This window comes from Culex quinquefasciatus, chromosome 3 (assembly GCF_015732765.1).
Source record: "Culex quinquefasciatus strain JHB chromosome 3, VPISU_Cqui_1.0_pri_paternal, whole genome shotgun sequence".
NCBI classification, from domain to species: Eukaryota; Metazoa; Arthropoda; class Insecta; order Diptera; family Culicidae; genus Culex; species Culex quinquefasciatus.
In genome coordinates this window covers 189,166,038-189,193,534 of record NC_051863.1, presented here as the reverse complement: position 1 = coordinate 189,193,534, position 27,497 = coordinate 189,166,038, and the positions used below count along the sequence as shown (strand labels likewise).

General features: G+C 35.8%; 1 protein-coding gene across 2 annotated transcripts; it reads right to left on the bottom strand.

The window, feature by feature from the left end:
- Positions 1-27,497, bottom strand: LOC6049703. Of its 2 annotated transcripts, XM_038262233.1 has the most exons (7): positions 27,354-27,497; positions 23,566-23,776; positions 22,657-23,510; positions 20,120-20,317; positions 14,182-15,774; positions 974-1,086; positions 1-794 (listed from the first exon to the last, which is right to left on the bottom strand). In XM_038262233.1, the coding sequence occupies exons 2-7, from the start codon at positions 23,718-23,720 to the stop codon at positions 576-578; spliced, it is 3,132 nt and encodes a 1,043-aa protein (XP_038118161.1). In that variant the 5' UTR covers positions 23,721-23,776; positions 27,354-27,497; the 3' UTR covers positions 1-575. The 2 variants fall into 2 exon arrangements, with proteins under 2 accessions (XP_038118161.1, XP_001866407.2); XM_001866372.2 differs by lacking the exon at positions 974-1,086 and having other exon boundaries at positions 593-794.

Here is a 27,497-nt window from a genome sequence, read left to right as displayed (position 1 = left end):
GAAAAAATACATTTTCTTAGATTATATTTCCAACTTGTAGTGTACAATAGTCAAAACTGTACAATTCAACTCATTTTACACGTCTCCATTCCAACAAGACACTTTCAAATGCTTCCATTTCACTTCGATCACGCCTTAATTCTTAACAAACTCGCCTCCAATCGCCCAGAAACTAAATAAATTCTAAACGTAAGCGCTTTTAGGATTAATAGTTAGTGCAGAAAGGAAGCAACAGAAAAGAAGGGGTGAGTAGAAAGAACAGAGTCGTTCAGCAAGCTTCACGGTCGCGAAAGTTGCCAACGATGACAGCTGGGGTGCCTTACAGTGCTAGATTTGGTTCCTGACTTGTGTGTCCGCCACAAAGTAATGGTAGTTATTGCACCATCTCTTTACTCTAATGCGATAAAGATAAATCGCTTATCGACTAATGAACGCGCACAAAAAAAAATGAAACAGTTTAAAACCTACAAACGAAGGTTAATCGAGGGGCGAGATCTTACAAACTAGGGCAAATAAAAATAAATAAAAGGAAGAAGCTATTTACAACGATTTGAAGCTCGCGAGGGGCGTTCCCTTCAAACCCTCTCGCCGTGCACCCGGAACCGGTACAGGCAGGTGTAGTGCGCGTTGCCATGGTTGGACTCGATGCGCAGCTCGACGATCCGGAAGGCGCGCCCGGCCAGTTCCGGCCGCGTCGGTTCGTCCACCGGGAAGTACTGCAGGGCGGCGCTATTGTCCTGGTACACGTAACTGCCCAGCTGGACCGGGTCGGGGTCGTGCTCGGTGGCCAGGCCCTGATTAAAAGAGAATAAATTAATTAAAAAAAAATGCAATTCTTGCATCCCGCCTTCCATGCAACTGTTATTGTTCGCTAATTGTAGTAGAGCTATGCTAACTATTGCCGGACATGCAAATATACTGTTGTTGTTACTGCTGCTGCTGCATGCATAGCTATTGATGGGGAGGAACCTACCCAAACGGAGAAATTCTTCGGGGCGGAATCAATTTGGTTGTTCGGGGCAAGCAGTTTTGAGATATGCTCCAGTGAGAAGCCTGTCACGACGACGGCGCTGTTCAGCTGGATGACTGCAATTGAGAAAAAGAGAGAGAGAGAGAGAAGAAGGGGAAACAGGGTCAGAATTGTTTGGAGCAGATGTATTTTGCAGTAAATTTAATGATGATATGGTCACTAATGAGTTATTGAGTTACGAGTTATATCAATAGATTTGAAAAAAAGAAAATAACAGCACAAAACTGGAAACAATTGTTGAATTTATTGTATTTTTTGAAATATTTCAAATAAGCAGATCTCTGCCTCAGTGCTCTCTTCTATTAACCATGCTGGGTTTTCTATCTACTTAGAACAAGAAAGCACAAAGACATCGATTTATAGACATAAAAAAATGTTATTAACAATACCAATAGAGCTATCTAAACCTGCTCTCACGCACACTAGCACACCATTTGTTTTGCTGGCGGGTACAAAATTTAACCTCAATCTTTTTCGTGTACGTACACGCAATACATGAGCACGTAGATAACTCTATGCTGCTCAGAAATGAGTCTTTAAGATTTGAGTTATTTTAACTCAGAAATCAACAAAAATTGAGGGAAATTCACGCAGATTTAAGTTGAAATTTATGCATATCTGACAGATGCCCCGTTTACTCATTTTTGAGTAGGTACGGTTTAGACAAAAAACTGAACAATTTGAAATCGACGTCGTCGTGCTATCATGTCGCACCCGTCATTTTGACGTTCCGAGAAAAACACGTTTTAATGTTTGACCTTGAATAAACAAAAACGAAAGCACGCAATGCAAACAATAACAAACACGTTTTGTTTGGCTGACCATTCTGTGCATTGTCTCGAAGTTTGGTTGAAGTTGGTTGCTGGAGTCCCGAGTTATAATTAAAAATGTTTACGGTAGTCTAACTTGTACGTGCGTCAAACGCATCCTGACCTGAAATCCCTTTGCCCTTTGTCGCACTTACATCAATTTTCAGGGAGTGACAAGATAGCACGACAGGATTGAAACTTCTTTTATATGTAGAGTGACAAAAAATTTCGGAGCTTTTTTGGTTTTCATTGAATATCTCAGGATTGAAATCAAATTTTGGGGATCTGTGAAGGTCAAAAGATGAGGCATTGTGAGCTGCACAAAATGGCGTTCTTAACTCAATTTGTCCCAAAATGCACGTACAACAAGTTAGCACGATGGCGACGAAATGAGGTTGAATATTTTAAGTTCTGAAATAAGGTTCCTGGTGAGTTAGATACCGTAAACCATTTTTTAATTGACCCAAACTTTTTGGAGGCCTTCCCTATGACCAAAAAAGCCATTTTGTGTCATTGACCCAAGACTCCATACAATTTTGTCAGAGATCCTTACGAAATACGAAAATCCTTTTTTAGGTACACAGTAAAAAAAACATGGTAATATTACATATGGAAAGGGGTACATCTTTTACGTCAGAAAAATGTGTAATGTTACCTCTGAAAATGTGTTATTTTATCACTTTTCTGGCGTAGTGTCACTTTTTCAGTCTAAATTGAGGTAAAATAACATCATAAAAGAGGTAACCTTCCAAAATAACACTATTTTTTACTGTGCATTGATGAGGACTTTTCGGGAAAAATACACGAAAAAAAAGTCTTAAAAATTTAATTTCTCAATTTCTTTTATTTATTAATATTATCAAGGGGACAAAAAAACGCAACTTTTGAGTCATAGAAAAGAATGAACTAGAGGTGGGCAAAAAAAAGAGCGAGCCGCTCAAAGAGCCAGTTCACTGAAAAGAGCGAACGAACCGTGTCTCACAAAAAAATAACCGCGGTTCTTTTTTAAACTCCGGTCTTTTGAAAGAACCTTTTCAAGATGGCACGATTTTGGTTATAAATATAATTTATTGAATTTCCAAAGAAATAAGCATTAAATTTGTTATTAAGAATTGAAAATACAATTTCAAATAATTCAATGCTTTTTTTTCATTGTACAACTGATGGTACATTAAAGTATTACCGGAATACAAATTTGAGCATTTCAAATTGCATAATTTGTAAAATAATACATAAAAATCTACAGAATAGTTTAGAGATTTTGGAAAAAAATACTCTTCATAATAGTCCAATGTGAAATAACTCATAAAATCACAGGTTTCTTGAAAAAACTTTTCATCCGAATTTTTTAAAAAAAGAGCGAAAAACCCGTTCAAAGGAGCGGCTTTTTTAATAAGCGAACGAAAATGAGCGGCTCCTAAGAAAGAGCGGTTTTGCCCACCTCTAGAATGAACAAGAATATTGCCAGCGATTTTTTTATTTGTGGTTTTTGAAAAAAAATAAGAATTATACTCGATTTTTTTTTGTTGGCTACAGTTTTTAATGTAAAATCAAATTTTACAATCGAAAAGTACCTAAACCACAGATTTGATAAAGTGCACCGTTTTCAAGATGTTATGTTTTAGCTGAAAAATAGGGTATATGACCCTATTTTGGACCTAGTACCTATTTTGGACCTATTTTTATTAACCGAGGTAGTTCAGGCTTTTAAAGTACGAATTCACTGAATCCAACCAACAGAATGTGTAGGCAGGATCGTTTTGTATCTTACCTCTTCCAAAAATGTTAACATTTTTGATTATTTCCGCTTTTTCAGCCACTTTTTCCAACGCCATTCGAACTTCCTTTCATTTTCCTAGCACATCGATTAGGTCCAAAAATTCCGGCCTCGTTGCTTATCAGATTTGGCTCGCGACACCTTGATGATTTTTTCTGTTTTGCACTGACACCAAGCAATTTCGTCCGGTTTCCGAGCAATGTAACTGTTGTTTATTTAATTCTTTCTTGTTTTCCGTCACTAAACCATTGAAATAACTATTCTGTTATCGAAAAAAACTCATTTCAAAATATTTTTTCAAATCAGCCGCGTTGGATCAGTTTTGGAGCTACTTTGCCGTCGGTTCAAGGCTATCACCAACACATGCATAACAAGGTGTTGCCAGTTTTGCTTATCAATTTATTTCGATATTTCATTGAAATTGATTCAAATTTTTTAATTTAATATTTTGAATTGAAGTTCTTTACTGTAATTATTTGAATGAAATCTAAGCTTTAAAAAGCAAATGATTAACAGAAACAATGAAAATATGTTTTTTAAACGATAAAAATGCAAATTGATGCTAGAGATTTAGATGATTGTTAGGACCGATTGCAAAGTATCCCAAAATTTAAACTGATGTTGATTTATCTTTGCATTAACATCATTATCACCAATTTAGCCGCATATATTTTTAATTTTTGTTCCAAAAATGCAAACTGGCTACCCTGTTGAAATTGAAGGAGAAACGATTGAAAAACCTAAAGGGTCTAGTTCATTAAATCGTCAGCTGTCACCGTGACAAGAGCTGTCAACATCGCTTACGAGTGATTTTTGAAAAAGTCGTATGAACTAAATTTAAAAAAAAATCTTGAGTTAGTTTTAAAAAGATCCTAAGCGCTAGTTGTAAACAAATCAATTTTTCGATTAGTTCTCGATCAATTTACGAATTGCTTTGAATTATCGTCTGCACGTCTTTTGAATGCTCTTTACTGGAAAACAAACAAAATTTGGTTTGGTTCAGAAAAAAATCAAAAATGTGTCGGAGATCGTGATGACTTTTAAGACGTATTGCAAACTAATCAGAGAAATATACATATGGATAATATATTTTTTGTAAGTTTTATCTGATTTTTGCATATTTATCTCTATATATATTTTTTTTAAACACAGCTATAACGATTTTTTTCACAATTGGCAGCGTTGGTTTATAATAAATTACACTTTTAAATTTTACCGTGACAATCATGTTAGAAACACAATTAAACCAGCTAGAAAAATAAAAATCTTCTAATCTAATCTAATCTAATCTAATCAGACCCTAGCGCAGCCAATCTTTCGAAGGGATCCTGAAGAGTGCCTTAGGTTAGATGACGCCTAGCACTCTTCTTGTCATTTATTAACATTTGTAGTGCGCCATTGCATTGAAATGCATTGAGACATCACAAGCGTTAAAGCGGCCAGGCCTACTGCGTAAAGCCGTATCGCAGAGATGACTCGTAATTAGGTTGAGTTTGAGCACTAAGTGTTCGAACAACAACACAATTCTGAATCGACAGGGAGGAAGAAGCGTGGGGACACACCACCATACGCTCCGAGATTTGGTTGTATTCGTTGGGAGCACCATGCTAAGAAGGTTTGGTACTCCGGGACCCTCTGGGATGGGACATTGTATTTCCACGAATGACCTGGACACTATTTGCCGTGGTTATAGCGCCACAACTCGCTCTCTGTAATAGTATTCCTAATTCCAGTCCAAGTTCACCAAGTCGTCATGGCCTAGTGGTTAGCATTTTTGCTTACCAACCCAAAGGACGGGGGATCGAACCCCGCCTCGAGCGACTTTGATTTTTCGTTCATATTCATCATTTCTAATTTCTGTGTTCTAATCTTTCTCGTTGGGAGCAGATGAGCATCGAACGCAGAACCATTCGCTTACAAAGCGAACACCGTAACCAGTCAGTCACGGCCGCTCCTCTAAACAGCTAGAAAAATAAAAATCTTCGAAAAAAAATAAGCATAAGAGGTTAATGCGATGTTAACATTATGAATTTTGTGATTTGAGACATATAGCCGGGGTGACTTTGATAGGTTTGATATTTTTCCGCAAAATGAAGAGTAAAATTGAATACGTACGGAATGGTATGGAATCATACTGACCGTGGTAGAGAAGTGCTCAAAGTACCTCATGAAGAACTTTTCATGAAATTTTGAAAAGTTTAAAAAGTTAAATAACTGTAACTAAGAAAATGTTGATAAATAGCATTATTTTCCAGTGATCCCCGTGCACCGCGTTCAACCGCGTTCTCTGTTTTCTGTACTCGATCAACATGACAGATGAGAAAGTTTCACACCAAGTAACAAGCTATAATCTCCCTTTAAAATTTCTTGATTGTTTAATAATATTTGAACATAAGCTCTGCGTAAAATTTAGAACCTTTTTTCATTGTAACTTGTTATGTATCTGTGTCATTCATTTAATTTTAAGATTAGGTGTTTTTATTGCGAGTAATAACGGGTTGTCTTTTATGTTATAATGCTTGAACAATTAGGTCGTAAGAATATGCAAATTGTAAATAGGACAGAGACCTGCTAAAGATGCGTGAGTTTCCATTCAATATGATTAAAACACGTTTTCAAATTCAAATCCATTGTTTCATCATAATTGTTTAATTTCTGAAATAAATATTCTCCAAATTATAATCGTGGATAGGCCCTTTGGTTTATCAAACCGAGTTTTTGTAAGTGTGCGTGTTGCCACTGCACGCCGCAATTCGAGTTGTCCAAATTTCAACCAATCAGAGTGTGGGTCCAAAATAGATTCAGCGATGTCTCCAAAATACATTCAATAAGTCCAAAAAGCATCCAAAAAATGTTTTACTTGAAATGCTTATTACAATGAAATGGTTAAATTATTTTAAATTTTCAATAGTACACTTTGTTAAGCATAAATTAAGGCACAAAACAATCCTGAATCGAGCCGAATTAGTTAGACCGTTCCTGAGAACTATGCGAAATATGTTGACGCTTTGCATAGTAGGTCCAAAATAGGGCCATATACCCTACCCGTATTTGAATTTTAAGTGTTGTCTATTCCCGAAAATATATTTTTCGAAAAGTTGAGAAAATTTCCAATAAAATAACCTAAGCATAATTGGATGCTGAAATACAGCGAATAAAAGTAATTAAAAGTAATTACTGGGTAATTAAAGTAACTATTGAGTAATTAAAGTTATTTAATATAAAAAAAATTAAACTTGTTTAACGAATCATAAGTTTAATTTAAAACTTCGTTGTTTTTTTTTATTTTCAATATATGAAGTCTCATTTCAAAAATTTAAAATCGAGATGTACTTTATTATATTTAATGTTCTGAGATAAATTTTATAATTAAAAAATTTAACTTATCGATATTTAGCCACAATTCGAATACAACTTTATCAGTTCTAAATCTATCCATACATTATAAAGTATCTTTAAACAAACTTTTTAAAATAATTCCTCATATTTCATTCAATTCATTGCTGATATTACAGCCTTGCAACAAGTAATGATTAAATCGAACGGCTGCTTGAGTGAAGAGCTTGGTTTCTGTTCGTTTCAACTTCCGGTATTTTCCCCTTACGGTCGCTTCGTAACAACGATCATGACCGGTGCTGTGTGAAAGCTTTCAAATATCTCATTTTGTGCAATCACTGGCAGTGACCGTCCTTTTTGGGCCTTTTTCTATGTTTTTTTTAAAGGTTTTTTAATTTGATGTATTTTTATGTGATTTTTATACATTTATTTATTTTGTTCTCAAGTTGATTAAACATACGATTATGAATTTAAAAAAAAAGATAAATTCAGGATTGCTCCCCTTATAGGGATAAATATTTGCTTAATTTATTCATCCGCGTGAATTTATTAGTTTTCTAAACATGATCATAACACTACCCATTTCAAACCTATACAGACGATCACCACAAAAATCGGAACACCAATCGATCCGCCAATCCAAACAATTGAAATTTCGTTTCTTTTTTTCGGCTTTACGTCATGGTAAATCTGTTCATATACAATCTGGTATTTCCGGGTAAACTTTTCCAGCTTTTTACAGGCGCATTTTTTAGTTCCATTCCCAGTATCGCGGCGCAGCATCATCCACGACCCCGGCGGCGCCCTCGCAGACAAGTCCTCCATCAGCAGCAGCTCCTCGGCAAACAGAAACGAAACTCTCAGCTGAACCAGAATAAAATCGGAAAAATGGTGCGCCAGCTGGAGCGTTCCATTTCTGCATTTGTAGCGCATCGTTCGGGCGCCGTCCTGAGACATTCCGGCATAATCTAGCGATACAACGCTTCCGAACGGTTTCTGGTAACAATCCGGAGAAAGGGAAAAGGTGAACTTGTCGGGGGTTCCAACGGAAGATCGCTCGACTGTCAGCTGCGTGCAGCCTGGTTCCCGAGGATCGTACAAAAGATTGAACAAATGTTCGGGATTTTGACGCACAACTGGTCGAGTCTGCTCCAGGGGGATGTATTTCTCCAAATAATACACTCCAAACGCGTCGGTGGTTTCTGCTTCAGTTTTGACAGGAATAGTTATTACGTTGAGGCCACAAAATTCTGAACCGATTGCAGACGTGGCTGAAAATGCTATAACAGCGATATTCAGCAACATCTTACAGTGAAAACATAAATCACAATGGTCTGGGAAAGGTTGCTCGTGACAATTTTCCTTAATTTGATTACCATAAGCTGTCTGTAAACAAATTATTTCGTGTGTGCTAAGAAGTGTTGTTACGTGTTACTATGGGGTAATATTGCTACTAGACAAAGGGACAAATAAAGCAAGGTTTAAATTAAACATTATTAAATGAAATTGAATGTAATATGGGAAAGCATACAAAACGGTTAGGAAAATATTTGAAAAAATCCAAGTTATTGCGTTACGTAATTAAAGAACGCTCCATTAAGACATCGAATCAGAGGGTATCCCAGAGGTCGATTTTTTTATTGTCACCCTACTGCGCAGTCATTTTTGTATTTTTTAGGTCAGTGTTATTTTATGATTATGTTTTAGATGACCGAAAACTCCATCTTTTGACCTACAACACAACATAAATTGACAATTATTTTTGCCAAATAAAAAAGTGTTTTAAAACGACAAAAAAAAACATGTTATCTAGCGAAAAAAATCCATTTAAAAATTACTATAACAGATACGCAGAGTGCAGTTTTCTACCTAACCATATTCAATTTTTTTGACATGTGTAAGTTATGATCAACTTTTTTCATAAGTAAGTATTCGAAAATTCCATTTTAAAATTAAAAAAATAGCGTCCAATATTCAATTAAAATTATTTCAAGAACAATTTTTTAAACATTTTCTTTATTATTTAAAATATTTAAACTCCCAAGCAGCCATGCTAGATATACAGACAAATCTGTATTATACAGTTTTTCGATCCGGAAAATCGCAAAAAAAAATGTGTATATACAGATTTGTTTTTTAAATGATTAAGGCCGTTGAAAATATTTTTCAAAGTTTATGTCGCCCCCCTTTAAAATTGGTACAAAAAATCTGGGGGAAATTTTTTTTTTTTCAAAAATCTTCAAAATTTTTATGAAAATAGAAGTCAAATCAACTTTAAACAATCTAAAACGCATTTTCTGCATTTATAATCATATTTAGCATGTTTGGGCTGGATTAAAAGTATTTTGAATTTTTATGAAATTCCAAAGTACAGCACCGCAAAAACTTTTTTTTTGCAAAAAAAATAAATTTTCTTCAATACTTACTTGAAACCATGGCTCGTAAATTCAATGTTTAAACTTTTTTATTTTTTTGCCCCCACCCTCGACTTTGGTCAGAGTCGAGGGACATAAACTTCAAAAAATATTTGAAACGGCTTAAATTCAAAAAAAAATCACAAATTTCGTAACTGAATTATGCTTTAATACGATTTAAAAGCTTAAATCTGCTGTCAAAAAATTGAGAAAATCTTCTATGGCTTCAAATTTGACATGATACTGATAAAATACAGATTTATTTTTAAGAAAATACAGATCTCCCTTAAAATAATCTGGCATCGTTGCTCCCAAGCTCGAGAAAAAAGGGAAATTTGTATGGAAAGAAATTCCCCCTTTTTCTCGGGCTGGGGAGTTTAGGTGTTAAGTTTTCTTAAATCACAAAAAAAAAAAAACAAATCAAATTAATCGCTCTACAGCATTCCCTTGGCGTTCTCGATTGCGAGATTCCTACTCGAAACTCAGTGTCGAAGGCTTGATTGTTGGGGCAATTGCAAACCTCTTTTTACACCTTAGCTTCCATCCACCCCGGGATTCGAACTGACGACCTTTGGATTGTTAGTCCAACTGCCTACCAGCGACTCCACCGAAGCAGGACCCAGTCAGACGACTCCTACACCTGGATTGAGCTAACGACCTAACCCTTTAGGTTAGACCGGGGCCAACATTTACTTCCCCGTCTGACGGAAGGCGTGGTCAGACAAATCTCGTCTCGAACTGGGTGTGATGAACTTTTTTTTTCGCTTTTTTTTTGCGGAAATGTTAATCGGAATTTCACAAAAATTCTACATACTGACTTGTTCGGTAACTGGGCTAAGAACGTAGCCCATTCACCGAATGCTGCTCGCTAACTGGGCTGAACGAAAAATAACGAGGGGACCACCGATGCATATACAATACTTTACATATTTCTTTTATTGTTACTTGAATTAAATAAAAGTATGATAAAAGGTTTTTTTAATGAACAGGCTTTTGGCATCCATTAACCCTTGGTCATTTCGAGTTGTTTTGGTTTTTTGACGTTTGTCTGCTTTCTAATTGGGCTACGACCCAGTTATCGAACGCCCAGTTACCGAACAACTACTGTATTTCGAAACAAGCTTAAAGATGCTAACTATCATCAACGCAGTATTATAAATGTGTTATAAATTGTGTTCTTAGTTTGTCAGACTTCTATTTCCATTAACATTTTGAAGTTGCTTGTTCGAAAACTGAGTTGATCGAAAAATGACGAGGGGAATATCAACAAAAAATAAAAAGTAAAGTTACTCAAAATATCTCCGGACATACCTTCAAACTTCCACTCAATGTAACATGAAATTTCATGAACACAAAATAAACAATTTTTATTTAATGATTTTCATATTTGCATCCACTGACCCCTCGTTCATTTTGCTTTGTTATTATTTTTTGACATTTTTTCTTGTATTGAACTGGGCTACAACAGGGCCCAAAGTTAAAAAGTGTTTATTATGATTTACAAAATTTTAATCGAGAAGAATTTATAGAAAGCGAATATTTGAGATTCGATCCCAGAAAAATATCTTTTATAGGATTTAATTTTTGTTGATGTTTTTTAGTTTGGAATTTTCTCTCTTTTATTTTAGTTAATAATTTTTAAATTTGCTGCATAAAATCAATTGCAAAAATCATGTAAAGTTGTTTTGCGAGTATTAAATCATATTACAGAAAATTTATTGAATCCAGTAAAACAAATTATTTTCAGTCACTCCTGAATGTTTCATGAAGATATTACATGATTAAACTGAGAAGAGACGATTTAAACTGAATTTTTTTCTATGCGCAAAGCGGACTGTCAAACTTTGTAAACTTTCTTGTAACACCGAGTTGATTTACGGGTGCCACGATATCTCGAGAAGGGATGGACTAACCTGGCTTAAATTCGGGGTGAAAACTCTCAAGACATATCCCGCGTGCATGAGGAAGCCCAATTTTGAAATTTTGCTTTTCAAAAAATACAAACACCAAAAACTGACGATTTTTATTTGAAAACACAAAAATATTTTCGTCTTTTTTAAATGAGTATTTTGAAAATCAGCTTTCGTTATACACACAGGACCGAATTAACGAGTCTTCACCAAAATTTTGAGCCGATTTGGTCAAGGCAGTTTTGAGATATCGTGGCACCCGTTTTTTGAAACTGCTTTATCTCGGCAATGATACAACCAAATGTTTTTAACTTTGTTTTGATAATAGATGAAAATGTATATTTTAATGCCCTGAAAATTGAATTTAAATAAAACTATGTGCGTGCTCACACCAACCTCTGACTTTTTTGTCGATTTACATGTATGTAACCCCTTAAATCAATGTGTCGAACAAAGCAGGCGCAAAGCAAAACCGAGGTACAAGAGAAACCGCGTGTGCCGCACGGTGCAGGAAAGCTTGCCATTCAGCTTCTATGAAAGTGACAGAGTCAGCGATAGCCATTTTTACAACCGCACCACTACACACTCAATCGCGAGTACCTAAGCCATTGGCGTCGCAAACATTGAATATCTTGAAAATGATGTAAACGATAAAAGCTTAGAAAGACGAAAAAATGAAGCCTACTTTTAGGCGTTTTTAGGAGCACACGGGAAACAAATTGATTTTATCCGGATGAATTTCCTATATCGAAAAGGTTTCTGCATAAACATTGAACAGTTATGCACTAAGAAACCGAAAAGCTACAATATCTTACATGCTGTAGGAAACATCGATAGACAAGCTACTACAAAACGAGTATATCTTGAACCACAAACTATATGCGCCAGCATTCGAAGCTCAACTTGACAACTCAAAAATCAAAAGTCGAAAATCGATGCAGTGTGATTTTTTTGCGATTTTTCCGATGAAAATTTATGCTGAATTGTAATATTTACGAAGATAGAAATGATGTCCAGCCATATAGTAAAACCTATACCTTTCATTAGTAAGAAAGGCAAACATTATTCGCAATTCGCAATTTTCAGTGTAAGAACGGGCCTTGACCGATCTTATGCACTAGGTTCCCGACGAACACGCACTGCCCTTACACCTACATCTCACCCTTGCTCTGAGTCAGTACGAGCAGCACGCTAGAACACGCTTTGAGTGTTCGTGCCAGGCATGCACACCTTCTTTTCCGGTTACGCATTTTAACTCGGCCGGGGGTGGTACATTACGTAGGGTTTGATGTAAGTATAAGCGCCTAACCATTTATAGTGTGCCTATCAACTTTCATTAAAGCAAAAACTGTTTTATTTTTAGTTTGAATTCAAAAACTTATTGTGATTTACTGTGTATTGTTTTCTCCTGAAATCTTCCCTATTGTTGAGTCGTGTTTATCTGTTGCTATTTCTTCTGTCGCGGTGTTTTGTTACAATATTTTGGTCCTAAGCATTTTATAAAAGTTTTTCAAAAGTACAATAGTAATATTTGTGTTTATTCTTTGATCATTCCAAAAATTGAGTAAGGGCTCGAACCTCATTTGTTTGAAGAAAAGGGTGAAGATTGAAACCAATGGACCGTGAAAGAAATAAACTATTTGAAGAATCAATAGTAAAAGAAAGATAGTAATTGATGAAGTAGATAAAGAAATTAACAACAAAATAAATCGCTGCCAAATTAAGGGAAAACAGACAGTTTGTTACAGCAGCATCAATAAGTAAATAGAGTGGAAAAACGTTGAGAAATAAGAGAATCAAGAAAATAACAGAATATAGATGGTAGATAGAGAGGCTGGATCCTATTAGAGAACGGACATCCCAAACCAAAGCACCAATCGAAGCACGAGAACTGTCAAACGGAGGTACCAATCGAGCAAAAGACAAAGGATTTTGCTCGATAGGCACCTCCGTCTGACAGCTCCCGTGCCTCGATCGGCACTTCAGGCTTGAGATGTCCGTTCTCCAATAAGCTCCAGGCTCTCTAATGGTAGATAAAAACGGAAAGAATAGAAACCCCGTTGTGCGATGTTTCAGGTACATCCACAGCAGTTGACTCAACATACTGCGAATCAAAACAATACCGTCTACAATCACAAATTACTTCCCTTTTCCACATTGTTGCGCCCCTTTCTTTAAGCCGTCTCGACTCTGACCCGCGGTGGTCAAAGATTTACGATCCGTTTCCACAGGCCACCAGCTAGGTCATCATGAAAACCAAGCCAACGTGGAGGTAAGAAAATAGGACACTCGCAAGGAACCAGAGCTATACTGTTCTGATCAAGATAATTCGGATGATCTAACAGAACTACGGATGTAGTTAGTTACGCTCCTTCCAGGATGTTCCTTACGTGGACGTCAACCGAAGAGCACGCAACAAGGTCAGTGCCATTGCATGCTCTTAGGTATCAATCCTTGGCCTGCAAGAAAGGCAAACATTATTCTTTAAAAATTAAACTTGATTTTGGTTTAAATCCTATTTTAGTCAATTTTGAATCGATTGAATACAAAATTACATCGATTGAATCTGTAGTTTCAGAGATAAAAAAAAAGGGTTGTAGAAAACTTTTTTATTCTGGTTGATGTGAACCGTTCAATAGTGAAAAGATCTCGGAATTTTATGTAAAGTGCTCAAAACGAATTGAGACAATCTTTAGGAACAAAAAAATTAAACATTTGGATTTCCTCAAAATTCGAAAAAACCCTAAATAATAAATATGAAGGTTGATTTCTTAACTCAATAGAAACAGGCAATTTTACATCTTACTTTCTCCGGCATTTTCAAAAAATTAACGAATGATACCAAGCGAAGCCACCACCAATATAACTACACTACTCGCTACACACATCTATGTTCGCTACTCACCCAGATATCCCGGGAAGCCAGAAAACGCCCAACACTGGCCGGGCTGCATCGTGGGTGAAATTACGGTGCGGGGCGTGTTCGTCGGGTACCACAGCGGAATCCCAAAGATCGAGATCTGCGCCGAATGCGTTTGGTAGTTTTCCGTGCAGCGAGTTGAAAGAATCTGACCACCGGCGGACTCGAGCGCATAATCCACGAGGCCCGTTTTATCCGCGTCGTAGATGCGAAGCGCGTCCCGGACGATCCGCCGAACGGTGTCCTCCGTGAGGCCGCTGGCACTGGGTGGGGTGTCCGTTGCGGTGTTGAGATCTGCTTTGTGGGATTGAATGGACACGAGGACCTCCTGCTGGATTCGGTCGCTGACTTCCTTCATGAGCGTGGCCGCGGAGCGTTCCATTTCCTGCTGGATTACGGCGTTCACGCCGGCTTGGTACTCCTTGAGGCGGTTCTCCAGATAGTCTTTAGCGACAAACAGGTTGCTGATCCACGTCTTGAGATCCTCGTCGGTGAAGTCCTGCTCCACGTTCATGCCCAGAATGGTTACAATGTTCTTCTTGATGATGCTGTTGAGTCCGGAGAATTGCTCGCGCTGAACCGCGGCCAACCGAGCGTCAATGTCCGCCAGCAGCTTGATGTACTTTTCGTCGTTCTCGATCCGGAAGCCGCTGACCTGCTCCGCCAGTTTGTCCTGACTACGTTTCAACACGTTTATGTTATCCTCCAACATCAGACTGCTGGCCGCCAGTTTCTCCGTAAAGTGCTGCTTGATCTCGTTGATCTCATTCTTCAAGTTTTCAACCAACGCTGATTGAGACTCCTGTTGACCCCGCAAGTCTTTGGTCTTCAGCAGAATCCTAGAATCTATCAAATCCATCAACTTCGCAGACGACAAAATCTTCATCAGCAGCTCTTCCAACTGTTGATCGCTGATGACAAAGTTGTTGTTCGTAACGCTTATCTGCTGCTTGATCAATCGCTGAATCTCCACAAAATTCGCCTCCGAAATCCCAACCGCTTCTCGCTTTTCACCCTTCACCGTCGGATCGAAAACCTCCGGATACGACTTGACCAGCGTCACCCTCACCTGCTCCGCAACCCGATCCACATCCCCCTGCGTCAACTCATAGCTGTAAGCCTTCAAACTCTGCTGCACCACCCCTGCCACATGCACAACCACTTCCGGTTCAATCTCCCGCTTCACCTTCTGCGCCGCCGCCTCCTCCTCCTTCTTCCTGTACTTCTCCGCCAGCAGCCCCTCGATATAAGCGTCAATGTGACGCATCAGCTCGTCGTACTCCTCCGCGCTCAAGCTGCGCTGCAGTCCGCTCTTCAAGTTCTCGTACTGCTGCTGGCCACCACCACCCCTCGGGGACCGGTCCCAGAAACTCCACAGGTCCAGCGACGGAAGCAGCGCGCTCCACGAGAGCGACGACTCCCGCCAGTCCAGCTTCTGGAACAGGTTCGCCCGGAACGCGTCCAGGTCGGACGGGTTGAGGGAGGCGGGCAGGACGGCTCCTAGGGAGGAGAGCGCGATGGTGGCACGCTTCGACGCGGGCAGGACGATCGTTTGGTCCTCGTCGGCGAGCAGGAAGGCTGGGGGAAAACAAAACGGTATGAATTTAAAAATTAATTATTAGAAAATATAAAAAAAATTAAATATGAATATTTAAAAATTGAAAAAGGAAAAAAAAATTAAAGCACTTAATCAGAAATTTTTAAATGTTTCGCTTGATTTCTTAATTTTAAAAACATTTCTTTAGTGCTGGATATTTAAAATAATTTAAGAATTTTCCAATTTTGTAGTTTGATCTTTTCGCTTTTTTTATTTATCAATATTTTTGTCTTTAATTAAATTAATACAATATAATTTTATTAAAATAATTTAAAAAGTTAAAATCTATTTTTTCAAAATAGTGTTTTAGCCCTTTTCAAAGGTTTCTTTTGATTAAAACATTTCATTTTTATAGTTTTTGTTTATTTTTAAATTAAAAATTCAAAATTCAAAGAAAATCGATTTTAAATTTTATACAAGTAATATTTTATTAAATATCTTAAATAAATGTTCGGGACACATGAGTGTTTTAAGAACTTTCCAAAGATTTCTCTTGGTTCAAATATTTCGAAATCACTTTTGTTTAAAATAGCAAAAGAAATCAAACATTTTGTTAGGTTTTTTTTTAATTTTGAAGATTTTTTGACTCCTGAATACAAATAATTCAAAATTCATAAAATTTCAAAATCTTGAAATTAATCAAAATAATCTTTAATTTAATTTTTTGTATACTTTATTGTTATTTTTCTATTTTGCAGTTTTTTTTTATTTTTATTATTAAAATAAACTAAACATTAATAAAATAACATTAAAAAATGTGAAGCAAAAAACTTTTTTTTTAATTTTTCGCCAAAATAAAATTTTCGTCAATACTTAGATATTTTGGAATTTAATGATGGCAAAACAACTGGACAGGTGTATAATGCATTTTAAAACACTTTTTTTCATAAAAGTGTTGAAACCATGGGTAGTTATTTCAATTTTATACTTTTGTATTTTTTTAATTAATTTTTAATTTTAATTAAATTTTTCTCTAAATTTCTGATTTTTTTGAAAAAATACCTTTCAATTCCTTGAATTCTTTCAGGTCTTATATTTTTTTAATATTTTTTAGTTAATGATGGGAAAATTAATGTTATGAGCCAAGGTTATTGACAATAAAATTATCGAGCCTCAATAACGATAACGATAATTCTATCGTTATTTCGATAATTCTATCGGCGATAATCAAACCGCCGGACGATAACTCATTTTTTAAATCATTCTAAAATCCACTTAATTCAACAAATTCATGATAAATTTTCAATGCTCTCACTAAGAATAAATTTTTGAAAATGTAGTTTCAAAGTATTAGTACTCAAAATTGTTCACAAAATACCGTCTTTTTCGAAAGTACTTATATTTTTATCATTTGCAATATGGGACTCAAACGAAGCTAAATTTGATGTGTATTATCAGTTTATTAAAGTTTTTTAAATACAATTTTCAGAAAATACTGAATTTTTAAAAATACTAAAATGTTCTAAATTCGCAAAAGCCGATTTTTGAATGCATTTTTATTTATTGTTTTTAAGTAAATCACTAAAATTTTCACAAAATATCGTAAGTTTTAGAAAATACAAAAAAATATATATATATATGGATATCAAACAAAAAAATTATATGAAGCATAAATATTTTAATTTATGTTTGAAGCATGCAAAATGTCGTTGGAGTTATTGTTAGAATTTTTGTTTTTTGAAAAATACGGTATTTTATGAAAATTTTAGTATTTTAGTAAAAAAGCAAACTAAATTACGGTTTGGTTGATTTCCGTGTAGCAAATTATGAAAATCTGTGTACTTTCGTAACACGTTTTAACAGGACATGAATGCCACTAAAGTGGTAAAATGTCTCTAATAATAATTATAATAAAAAAATACTTTTAAATACAACTACACTTAAAAAATATACTTATTTTTGGTGAAAACATCGAAGATCTAACACGATTTTGTTTAATTAAGTCGATTTTAGATTTTTTTTTTTTTTAGCATTATCGTCCATTATCGGCATACAAAAATTATAGGTTTGATTTTTTTTATTTTTGGGTCATATATGACCCATCATGTTTGAAAGGGTTAACTAACTAGAAAATGTGTAGTCATTTTCGACAAAAACTTGAAATAAAATTTGCATTGGCCTGAAATATTTTTTTTTGCAATTCCGTCGTGAAACTACTTACTTTTCCTGTTATTCTAAAACGACGAAATAGCCTACTTTTCTGTACCAATAAAATAAATGCTGAAAAGTTCTACTTTTCAGCACTCAAATGGGTGCTGAAAAGTTGAACTTTTCAGCACTTGTTTCGAAAAGTAACACTTTTCAAAAAAAAATTGATTTAAACGATTTATTGACAAAAAAATGAAAATTTGACATAAAATTTCACTCAGTGTGTTTTTTGGAATTGCAAAAAATGTTGTATGGAACTCGTTGCAAAACTTGATTTTTTCAGCACTCTTCGTATTTATCCAACTCGGTGAACCTCGTTGGATAAATGTACGACTCGTGCTGAAAAAATCCTCTTTTTGCAACTTGTTGCATAAACTACTATTTTATTTCGACTAGTTTAATTTGACAAATAATCAGAAATCAAATTATTCGCTGTACAGGCATTGCGTTGACGTTCTCGATTGCAAGATTCCTACTCAAAACTAGGTATCCGAAGCAGGGATGGAATAATCGCAAAAAAATCAATTTCGCTTGCAAACTTTCTTCACCCGCGAAAGAGAGAGGAGGAAAATCAGGCAAAATAAAATCGCTCCCGAACTTCTCCAAGAAAATCAATCTGTTGATGATTTTTTTTATGAATTTCCTTGTCAGCACCACTTAAAAATATTTATTTCACTTGTTTACACACAATGCCCTACTACAAAATGTGACAGGTTATATTTCGACGTGTGACGTTACACTTGCAAGTGAAGTAGTGAAAAATATGTTCCGCCGAATAATCAAGATGATGATTTTTACCAATCTTTCGTGCGCGAGAGAGAAGAGCCATGCTCCCTTCGGATTTTTTTCTCTTGATGAACGTCCAATGAAAATCTTTTGATGATGATTATTCCATCGGTGGTCCGAAGGCTTGATTGTTGAGGCAAGTGCAAACCTCTTTTTACATCTTAGCTTCCATCCACCCCCCGGGATACAAACTGACGACCTTTGGATTGTGAGTCCAACTGCCTACCAGCGACTCAACCGAGGCAGGACCCAGGAAGACGACTCCTACACCTGGACTGAGCTAACGACCTAACCCTTTAGGTCAACATTTATTTCCCGTCCGACGGATGCGTGATCAGACAAATCTCGTCTCGAAAAATGGCACCGGGACCTTCTGAGATCGAACCCAGGCCGCCCAGGCATAATATCGGCTTAGATGCATACACTTAGAAACATTTTTGTTTATTGTTTCTCTCTCTAAAGACCAGAATGCCCTTTTTCAGACATTTTGCAAGACACGTGAATAAAAACGTGTGCCAACTATCCTTCTCTCAAAACTTTGTAAAAATTAATTTAGCCTGCATCGAAATAAAACAGTTAATTTTGCCACTTCGCTGAAGAATCTACCGACCAAGAGAAGGATAGAGAGCACACGTTCAATAGAAACTTACGAACTACTTCTTACCTGTTTTTTTTTGTCTTATTTTTTTGGGAAACTTCTTATAAGTTCGTGTGGAGTAAAACACGCAGAACAGCATTTTCGATTGAATATTAATTTGTGTATTCTCTTTATTAATCGAAATGGACGCGATACATTCAATACAAAACGACGATAAAATACAAATTAAAGTGAGTTTTTATGAATACAAAACAAATTACGATTACCGGAAATCGTAATCATGATTGACGCTTTAAAATATGAATTTTCTCTCTCTCTTTCAACGCTTTCTCTATCCTTCTCCACGAAATGGCAAACTTAAATCTGTGATACTTGACGTAATGTGGCAAATCAATTAAAAAAAAAGTATAAGAAGTCAACTCCACCGGCTCCGGGGTCATGGCACAAGAGTTCCGACCCTAGGCCACACCGTTGACGTTCTCCTGCCAAATCTTCTGCACCTCGGCGAACGCATTCTCCGACAGCACCTTCAGGCTGTCCAGATAAAAGCCTGCGAAATCCCGCGCTCCATGCCACTTTTCAGCGGCGAAAGCCCGCACCGGTTCCACGCTCGGCAGCTCAAAGTTGAGGTCAAGCTGTTGCAAGGGGTTGCCGACGGTGGGGAGCATTTCGCGCAGGGACTCGATCGGGGCGGGATCGAGGTAGAGATAGAGTCCTGTTTGGTTTGAGTTTTTGGTTGGAAGAGTTCGCGGGGTTGAGAAGAGAACGATTAAAGGGGTTTGAGGGAGACTTACCACCAAACAGCAGGAACGGCAGCAGGATGAGGAGCCACAGCAGGAACTTGCGCTTGCGGCGACCCTGGGTCACGTCGCTGGCGGACGTCTGCAGCAGCCAGGTGTCCAGGAAGAGGACCGTTGAGATCAGCAGGTAGAGCTTCTTGAAGATGCCCGTCAGCAGCGCGTTGAACAGCGAGGAGATCTTGCCGATGAAACCTACGGGGAAAGGATTGGCGTTGAGAGCGGTTCAAGTATTTACAGGTCTTCAGCAGTTCAGTCTTAGACCATTACGTACAAATATGTCGTTACAGATCGACACACTTTTTTGAAATCTTTTTTTCTTAATTTTGTATTTTTTTTTTGATTTGTTGTGATTTTTTTAGAAATGTTTAAACATTTTTTACCTTTTCAAAAACTTTTGGATTTTTTTTAGAAGATCCGATAAACCTAATTTAATAAGCAGATTAAAAAAAACATTTGTTGGACTTTCCATTTAAAAAAACAGAAATTAGATTTTTAAATTTATGACTCTTAATTTTCTTTTATAGTTTGATTTTTTTTGTATATTTTTTATTGTTTCCAAATATTTGATTTTGTATTTTTAAATTTCGGAAATGTTTAAATTTTTTATGTTCTTTTATTTTTTAAAATGTTTGTATTTTTTAAAATTTATAGATTTTTGAATGGTTTTATTTATTTGTATAGTTTTTAATCCATCTAAATTTTTCAACCTGCTGTATTTGTATTTGTAAAAAAATATTTTTGTGTTAATTTACATGTTTTTTTAATATGTTTGATGTTTTATATTTTTAATAAATCATTAAACTCTTCTTATTTTATTTTATTATGAGTTTTTGGATTTTTTCTATTCTTAGATTTTTTTAAGTACAAAATTTTAAAAGAACAAAAACTTCAGGTTAAAAATCAAAAGCACGAATTTAAAACTTTAATTTAAATATAAACGATCAAATTTTAAAATTTCACAAAATAAAAAAAAATCTTAACGAAATTTCAAAAAATATCCAAAAATTATTTTAAAAACAAAAATTAGCATACAAATCAGAAAAATCCTTAACTCCATAAAAAAATATCAATAAAAAATAAAAACAAAATAAAAAAAAGTATTTTTTAGGGACCATCCACAAACCACGTGGACACTTTTTATTGGAAATCTCAACCAACCCCCTTCTCCCTCGTGGACAATCATCCATACAAAAAAACTTTTTTGTATGGAGCGTGGACAATCGCCATACAACCCCCCCCCCCTCCTTAATGTGTCCACGTGGTTTATGGATGGACCCTTACGATAAAACATAATAAAACATGTCTGAAACAGAAAACAAAACCGAAAAAAAATATAAAAGAATATTTTTTTGTTTGAAAAATTAAATTATGCAGAATATTTTTTTTTTATATAAAACTAAAATTAAAAAAAATTCTATAAGTTCAAATATGGAAAAAAAATCTAAACTTTTCTAGCAAAAATATTTTTTTTTCAGTATTTTTAATTAAGAAATTTTGAACAAAATATTTAAAAAAATCAATCTATTGATTTTTTCGTCATATTTGTGTATTTTTTTTGGAACACGTTTTTTTTTATAATTTTATTATGTATTGATTTTTTTTTTATTTTCTGGATTTTAACACTGTCTGGTTTCTTGTGGTTTCTTTACCGTTTTTTCAAGTCCTGGTTTTCTTTTTCAATCAATGGATTTTTTAAATTTTCTTAATTCTTTTTGTTTTAATTTTATTTTTTAATTTCGGGATTTTTGTTTTATTTAAACTTTTTTGTATTATTTTTAATAATGCACTTCTTTAATTCCGTTCAAATAAGTCTACACAGGTCTTGAACTTTTTGTAATGTTTAAAATGTTTTGTTGTTTTAAATTTCCCATTGAATTCTTTAAATTTTTGGAACATCAAAGTTTCCTAAGGTTTAATTTTTTTGATCGATTTTGTATTGCATTTTACATGTTTTTGAATTTTTTGATTATTTAATTTTTAAAAACCTTGTGTTTTAAGCAAAAATTTTGGTTTTTTATGAATTTCGTATTTTTTTTAATATTGGATTTATATTTTAGAAAATAATTTAATTTAAATTGTTAAATTCTCTAAAACGAGGACAAATCTATACATTTTTGTATTTTTTTATTTTTAGAAATTTTGATTATTTTTGATTTTTAACGTAATAAAATATTTTTGGAAGGATTTTTTTAAATTTTTTTAAATTTTTAACAGTTTTTTTTTTAATTTTCTAGTTTATATGCAGATTTTTGTTTTAATGTTGTAATTTTATTTTTTTCAATTTGACCTTTTAATTTTTTGATGATTAAATTTTGTGATTCCTGATTTTTTTTAATTTGCATTTTTTTTTTGAATTTTGTACCTTTGTTATTTTTAATTCCGTTCAAAAAAATCTACACATATCTTGAACCTTTATGTCCAGTCCAAGTACGTCAAAACCGGTCTTCAACATTACTGGTGAAGTAAGTCGACAAACAAACAAGTCTACAGTTTTACAAGTCTCCAATCATCCCAACCAATCCCCCACTAACCTCTTTCATCTTCGATGCGCGTGTAGTACATGTTATGCTCGGACTTGTTGAACAGCCGCGACACGGAGTGCGCACTACCGTAGAACACGTTCACGATCGACAGGAAAAACCGGCTCACGATCGATCGGTGCTCCTGCACCACGGTCGTCTTCCGCTGGTAGCTGGCATTCCGATAACTCCGCGACGCCGCCGACAGCTGCGACAGATCCAGCTGCTCCTCACCCGAGTCGTACGGGTCGGAGTGCGCGAAGCTTCCGCCGGCCAGTCCGCTGATGGCGTACCTCTGCCGGATGAACGACTCCTGGGTGGGATTTCGCTGGATCATGACGCTGACGCGTTCCGCGTGTTTGCTCAGTCCCGGCCGGGACATGTTGGGCATGGCGATCATCCCGGCGGCGAGTTCGCGCCGATGCGGGGACAGTTCCGAGTAGGTGTAGTCCGTCTTGGGGAACTTGTTCCAGTACTCGCCGGCATCTTTGTACTCTTTGTAGGCCGAGTGCCGTTGGAGTTCCTCGGGCGTTAGGGTGATCTTCTTGTGGGACGACTTGGAGGTGGCTTTTGGGGTGCTCGTCCGCAGGATCGCCGTCTGGGTGGCTTCGAGCACTTTGTTGGTTTCCTTTATGGCGGGTGTCGTCGACTTGGACGTTTCCTTGGACGCAGCACTGGTGGATGTGGTGATTGTCGTCGACGTTGTGATGATCGTGGAGGTTTTCTCCGTGAGTGCGTCCGCGGAGAGCTTTTTGATGGAGACGACGACCTCGGGCGAGGTATTGTCGGACGAGTAGTCCGAGGTTACCGTGCGGGTCTTTTTGACCGATACTGCTTTTTGGGGAGAGCTCTCCTCCTGGATTGTGCTGCAAGAGATGAACTCGTGAGAATGCGAAGATCGTCGTCGATCGGTATACTTACGTAACGGTGGGCGCCTTCTTGGTGGGCTTGGTCTTGTCGGAGCTACCGTTGAGGTCCCGCTCGACGCTGACCCGCAGATTGAGCAGGCCGGGCGTTTTGGACCGAGATCGGGTGCGCGGCTCGGACACCTCTTGTGGTTTCGGTTGATCTGCCATGGTTGTTTCTCTAGTCTCTACAGGTTCGTGCTGGCGCGCAGCTAATACATTTCAATCTGAAAGCAAGAAACGGTTCACGATTAGCTTCGAAGGGCCTTTCGAGCTTATTTATTCGAGTCGATGGTTGTTTGATTTTCATGTTAATACGATCACACTTGGAAGCATAAATCTCCAACAATTATGCCGAGAATTCGAAAAAGAACCCATCCATCTCCTGAGATTCACAACAGAGTCTCGTCGTCAAATTTATCTTCTTGCCCTAGCCCGATTTCCACTAATTCCCTCAAGATGACACCATTCCGGCTAATGTTGAACATCGTGGCGGTGTCAACAACAACTGCCAGAGTGAAGAGACGAATCTGCGTTGAAGCGTGGCACGACGAGTGTCGAGCGCTGACTGATGTTTACATTGCTTGTGTAAAGTGCGTAAACATGCTGGTCGGAGTTGAAGAGGGGAGCGAGCAGGTTTAGTGAAATGAAATTTTAAAGTTAAGCATATTTCCGCTTTGAACGAATCGTTAAGGCAGCCTATTTGATTAAATACGCTATACAATGTATTTTTATTATTTTAAGAGACATTTTCTTTTCTGTTAAAATTTAGCATATTTTAAATTTCCGAATTCTAAAAACCTAGAAATTTTAAATTCCTAAATTAATTTCAAAATCCAAAAATTATGTTAAAAAAATCTTAGTTCTCAAATTCTAAAATTCTTGAATTACTAGGGGAAATTCTCGTATCTTTGGCAGGTTAAGCACTCGCTCCTAACTCCATCCAATTTGCAGATTTTCACTATTTAAACAACTAGTTTTGCAAAACTTTTGATAGAAACTTGCTTGCTCACTTCTTATTGAGCTATTTATCACTCGATTTCAGTTGAAATCGCTTTTAATGAGCTTTAATTGAATGTCGAAGTTCTGACCTGCCAACATTAGAGGCACGCTGGAATTAGATGCTGTTCCCTAAATTCTAAAATCCTATTTTTTTTTTAATTTATAGATACAAATCTACAAAAATACTTCAATTCCAAAATTCAAAAATTCTTAAATTTTCAGGTTCTAAACTCTAAAATTCTAAAATTCTTGAATTCTTACATCCTTAAATTCCTAAATTCCTAAATTTTTAAATTTTTAAATTCTTAAATTCATAGATTCATAAATTCTTAAATTCTTAAATTCTCAAATTCTCAAATTCTTAAATTCTTAAATTATTAAATTCTAAAATTCTGAAATTCTGAAATTCTTATATTTTTATATTTTTAAATTCTTAATTTCTTAAATTCTAAAATTCTAAAATTCTAAAATTCTAAAATTCTAAAATTCTAAAATTCTAAAATTCTAAAATTCTAAAATTCTGTAATTCTTAAATTCTTAAATTCTTAAATTTTTAAATTCTTAAATTCTTAAATTCTTAAATTCTTAAATTCTTAAATTCTTAAATTCTTAAATTCTTAAATTCTTAAATTCTTAAATTCTTAAATTCTTAAATTCTTAAATTCTTAAATTCTTAAATTCTTAAATTCTTAAATTCTTAAATTCTTAAATTCTTAAATTCTTAAATTCTTAAATTCTTAAATTCTTAAATTCTTAAATTCTTAAATTCTTAAATTCTTAAATTCTTAAATTCTTAAATTCTTAAATTCTTAAATTCTTAAATTCTTAAATTCTTAAATTCTTAAATTCTTAAATTCTTAAATTCTTAAATTCTTAAATTCTTAAATTCTTAAATTCTTAAATTCTTAAATTCTTAAATTCTTAAATTCTTAAATTCTTAAATTTTAAATTCTTAAACTTCTTAAATTTTAAATCCTACAATTCTTTAATATATTAATTCTTCAAATAAATTTTAAATGCCGCCGTTTTAGTCAAACTAAATTTACATAAATTCAGGTAATTTTGGAGCTTTTTGTTAGAAGTTTTGACAAGGACTTTGGATAATCGACTGTGTTCAAGTTTTTCATTACCCTAGATTTCTGAATTTTTATTATCAAGTTGAATTTTGTCTTATTTTAAAATTTGATAATTTACCAAATTATAAAATTTTTAGAAACTTTTGCTGCTTGCTTGACGGTTTCTTTAGCGTTTTTTATATGGAATTTTTCCTTCCGGGCTCCGTACCAGCTTATAACTGTTGCGTTTTGCCCCCCTGATTGATGAGCAACGAGGCTGAACAAACCTGGACGAGCTGGCCTCCTGCCTGGCTTCTCAGTGATCTTAAAAACTGCAACGTAAACTTCTGCCTGCTGACCCTGTTAAGACTAACTTTACGAGCTCAAACCGCGTGCGTTTCGGCGTCCCACTTGGCAGTTTGAGGTTTATAGCTAAAACAAACTTCAAAAATTTCTAAAATAAAATTGTTCCTTGAATTCTTTAATTTCTCAAAAAAAAAAACTGGTAACAATCAAAACTGCTTCCCAAGAAATACTCTACAATTAAACGCTTTTCAAAAGTGACTCAACTTATGCAAATTTTGCGTGCCCCGCCACAGCTCGGCGACCTCACCACAAGATCGCGTTCGCGTGATCTATCGAGACCGATCCAAGTGCGTGTGTGTATCGCGGGCATAAAAATAGCTCCGGCCTACGTCATCGGCCTTCCTTTTAAAAAACGCCAGCGTTGTTTGTTGTTTTGTCACCAACGGACGGTTTGCTGGTTGTTTTGGTACGCTGATTCGAGCGATATTGGCGCGCTTTTGAATAGTATACTGACGAGGTTTTGCAAGATAACAAGCTAATAAAAGCATGAAATGCCATATCGAACGTTCCGAAATCGGGTCGGATGATTTGCTTCGGGGTGAGAGATAAGACTTAAGCTAAATTTTTGAGGCAAATTCTAAGCCTAATGAATTTTCCTAATTAACCCTAATGCAATACTTGAAAAAGCTAATGGAATATTTCGATAAAAGCAAAGCGATTCATAATTTCAGCATGTTTCTAACGAGTTTAAAAATAAACATGTTTCTTTCTCGCAGGAATCTCCAAGCTCAAAACATATGAAATATACAAAAACGAGCCGTCCAAAAACACACGCCCAAGACAATATCGAAATCGGGCAGAAAACGATAGAAAGACCAAAAGGCGGGAAAGAAGAAAAACAAATCATCATTCGGCTAACACCACGCTTCTCACACCAGCAAAACTAACGCGAGTCAGGCAGTAGAAGACTGAATGAAGAAACAACAGCAGAGAAGAAGGAAAAAGCCGTTGAAACAAGACTTGGAACGGCGCGCCCTATTTCTCACGGTAAGAATCGGAAAAAATGTTGATCTTAAACTTTTAATATCAACCAAACGAAAATTGTAAAAACGATATTCAACTAAATTCTTTAAATTCATCAAAACTACTGTAAAGTTTTAACTTGAAAACCCAGCTTCATAGTTCAGCATTTAATCAAACAAAATAAAGCAAAACAAAATTGTGTTTACTTAGATTAAACTGTTAAAAAATCTGTAAACATTTCTAATCCCACCCCTCGACTACGTCCCTGCCTCTGTCAAAGAGAAACACAATCATTTGCTTTCTTCTTCCTCTTTCCCTTCTCCTTCTTCCACTGAAAAATGCACTCCAGAATCGCCTTTTCAACCACATTTTTCACACCCAAATCACGCAAATTTCCACCCAAAAACACCGTAACTACCTTCACGAACACTTCAGCTACAAATCACGCCACTTTCCAGCCGGTTTTGGGCGATTTTTCACCGCTTTTCACGACGACGATTTTCCCCCTGCCGGACGACACGACGACCGACGGCGACTTTTCTTCCTCGCGGCAAACGAACGA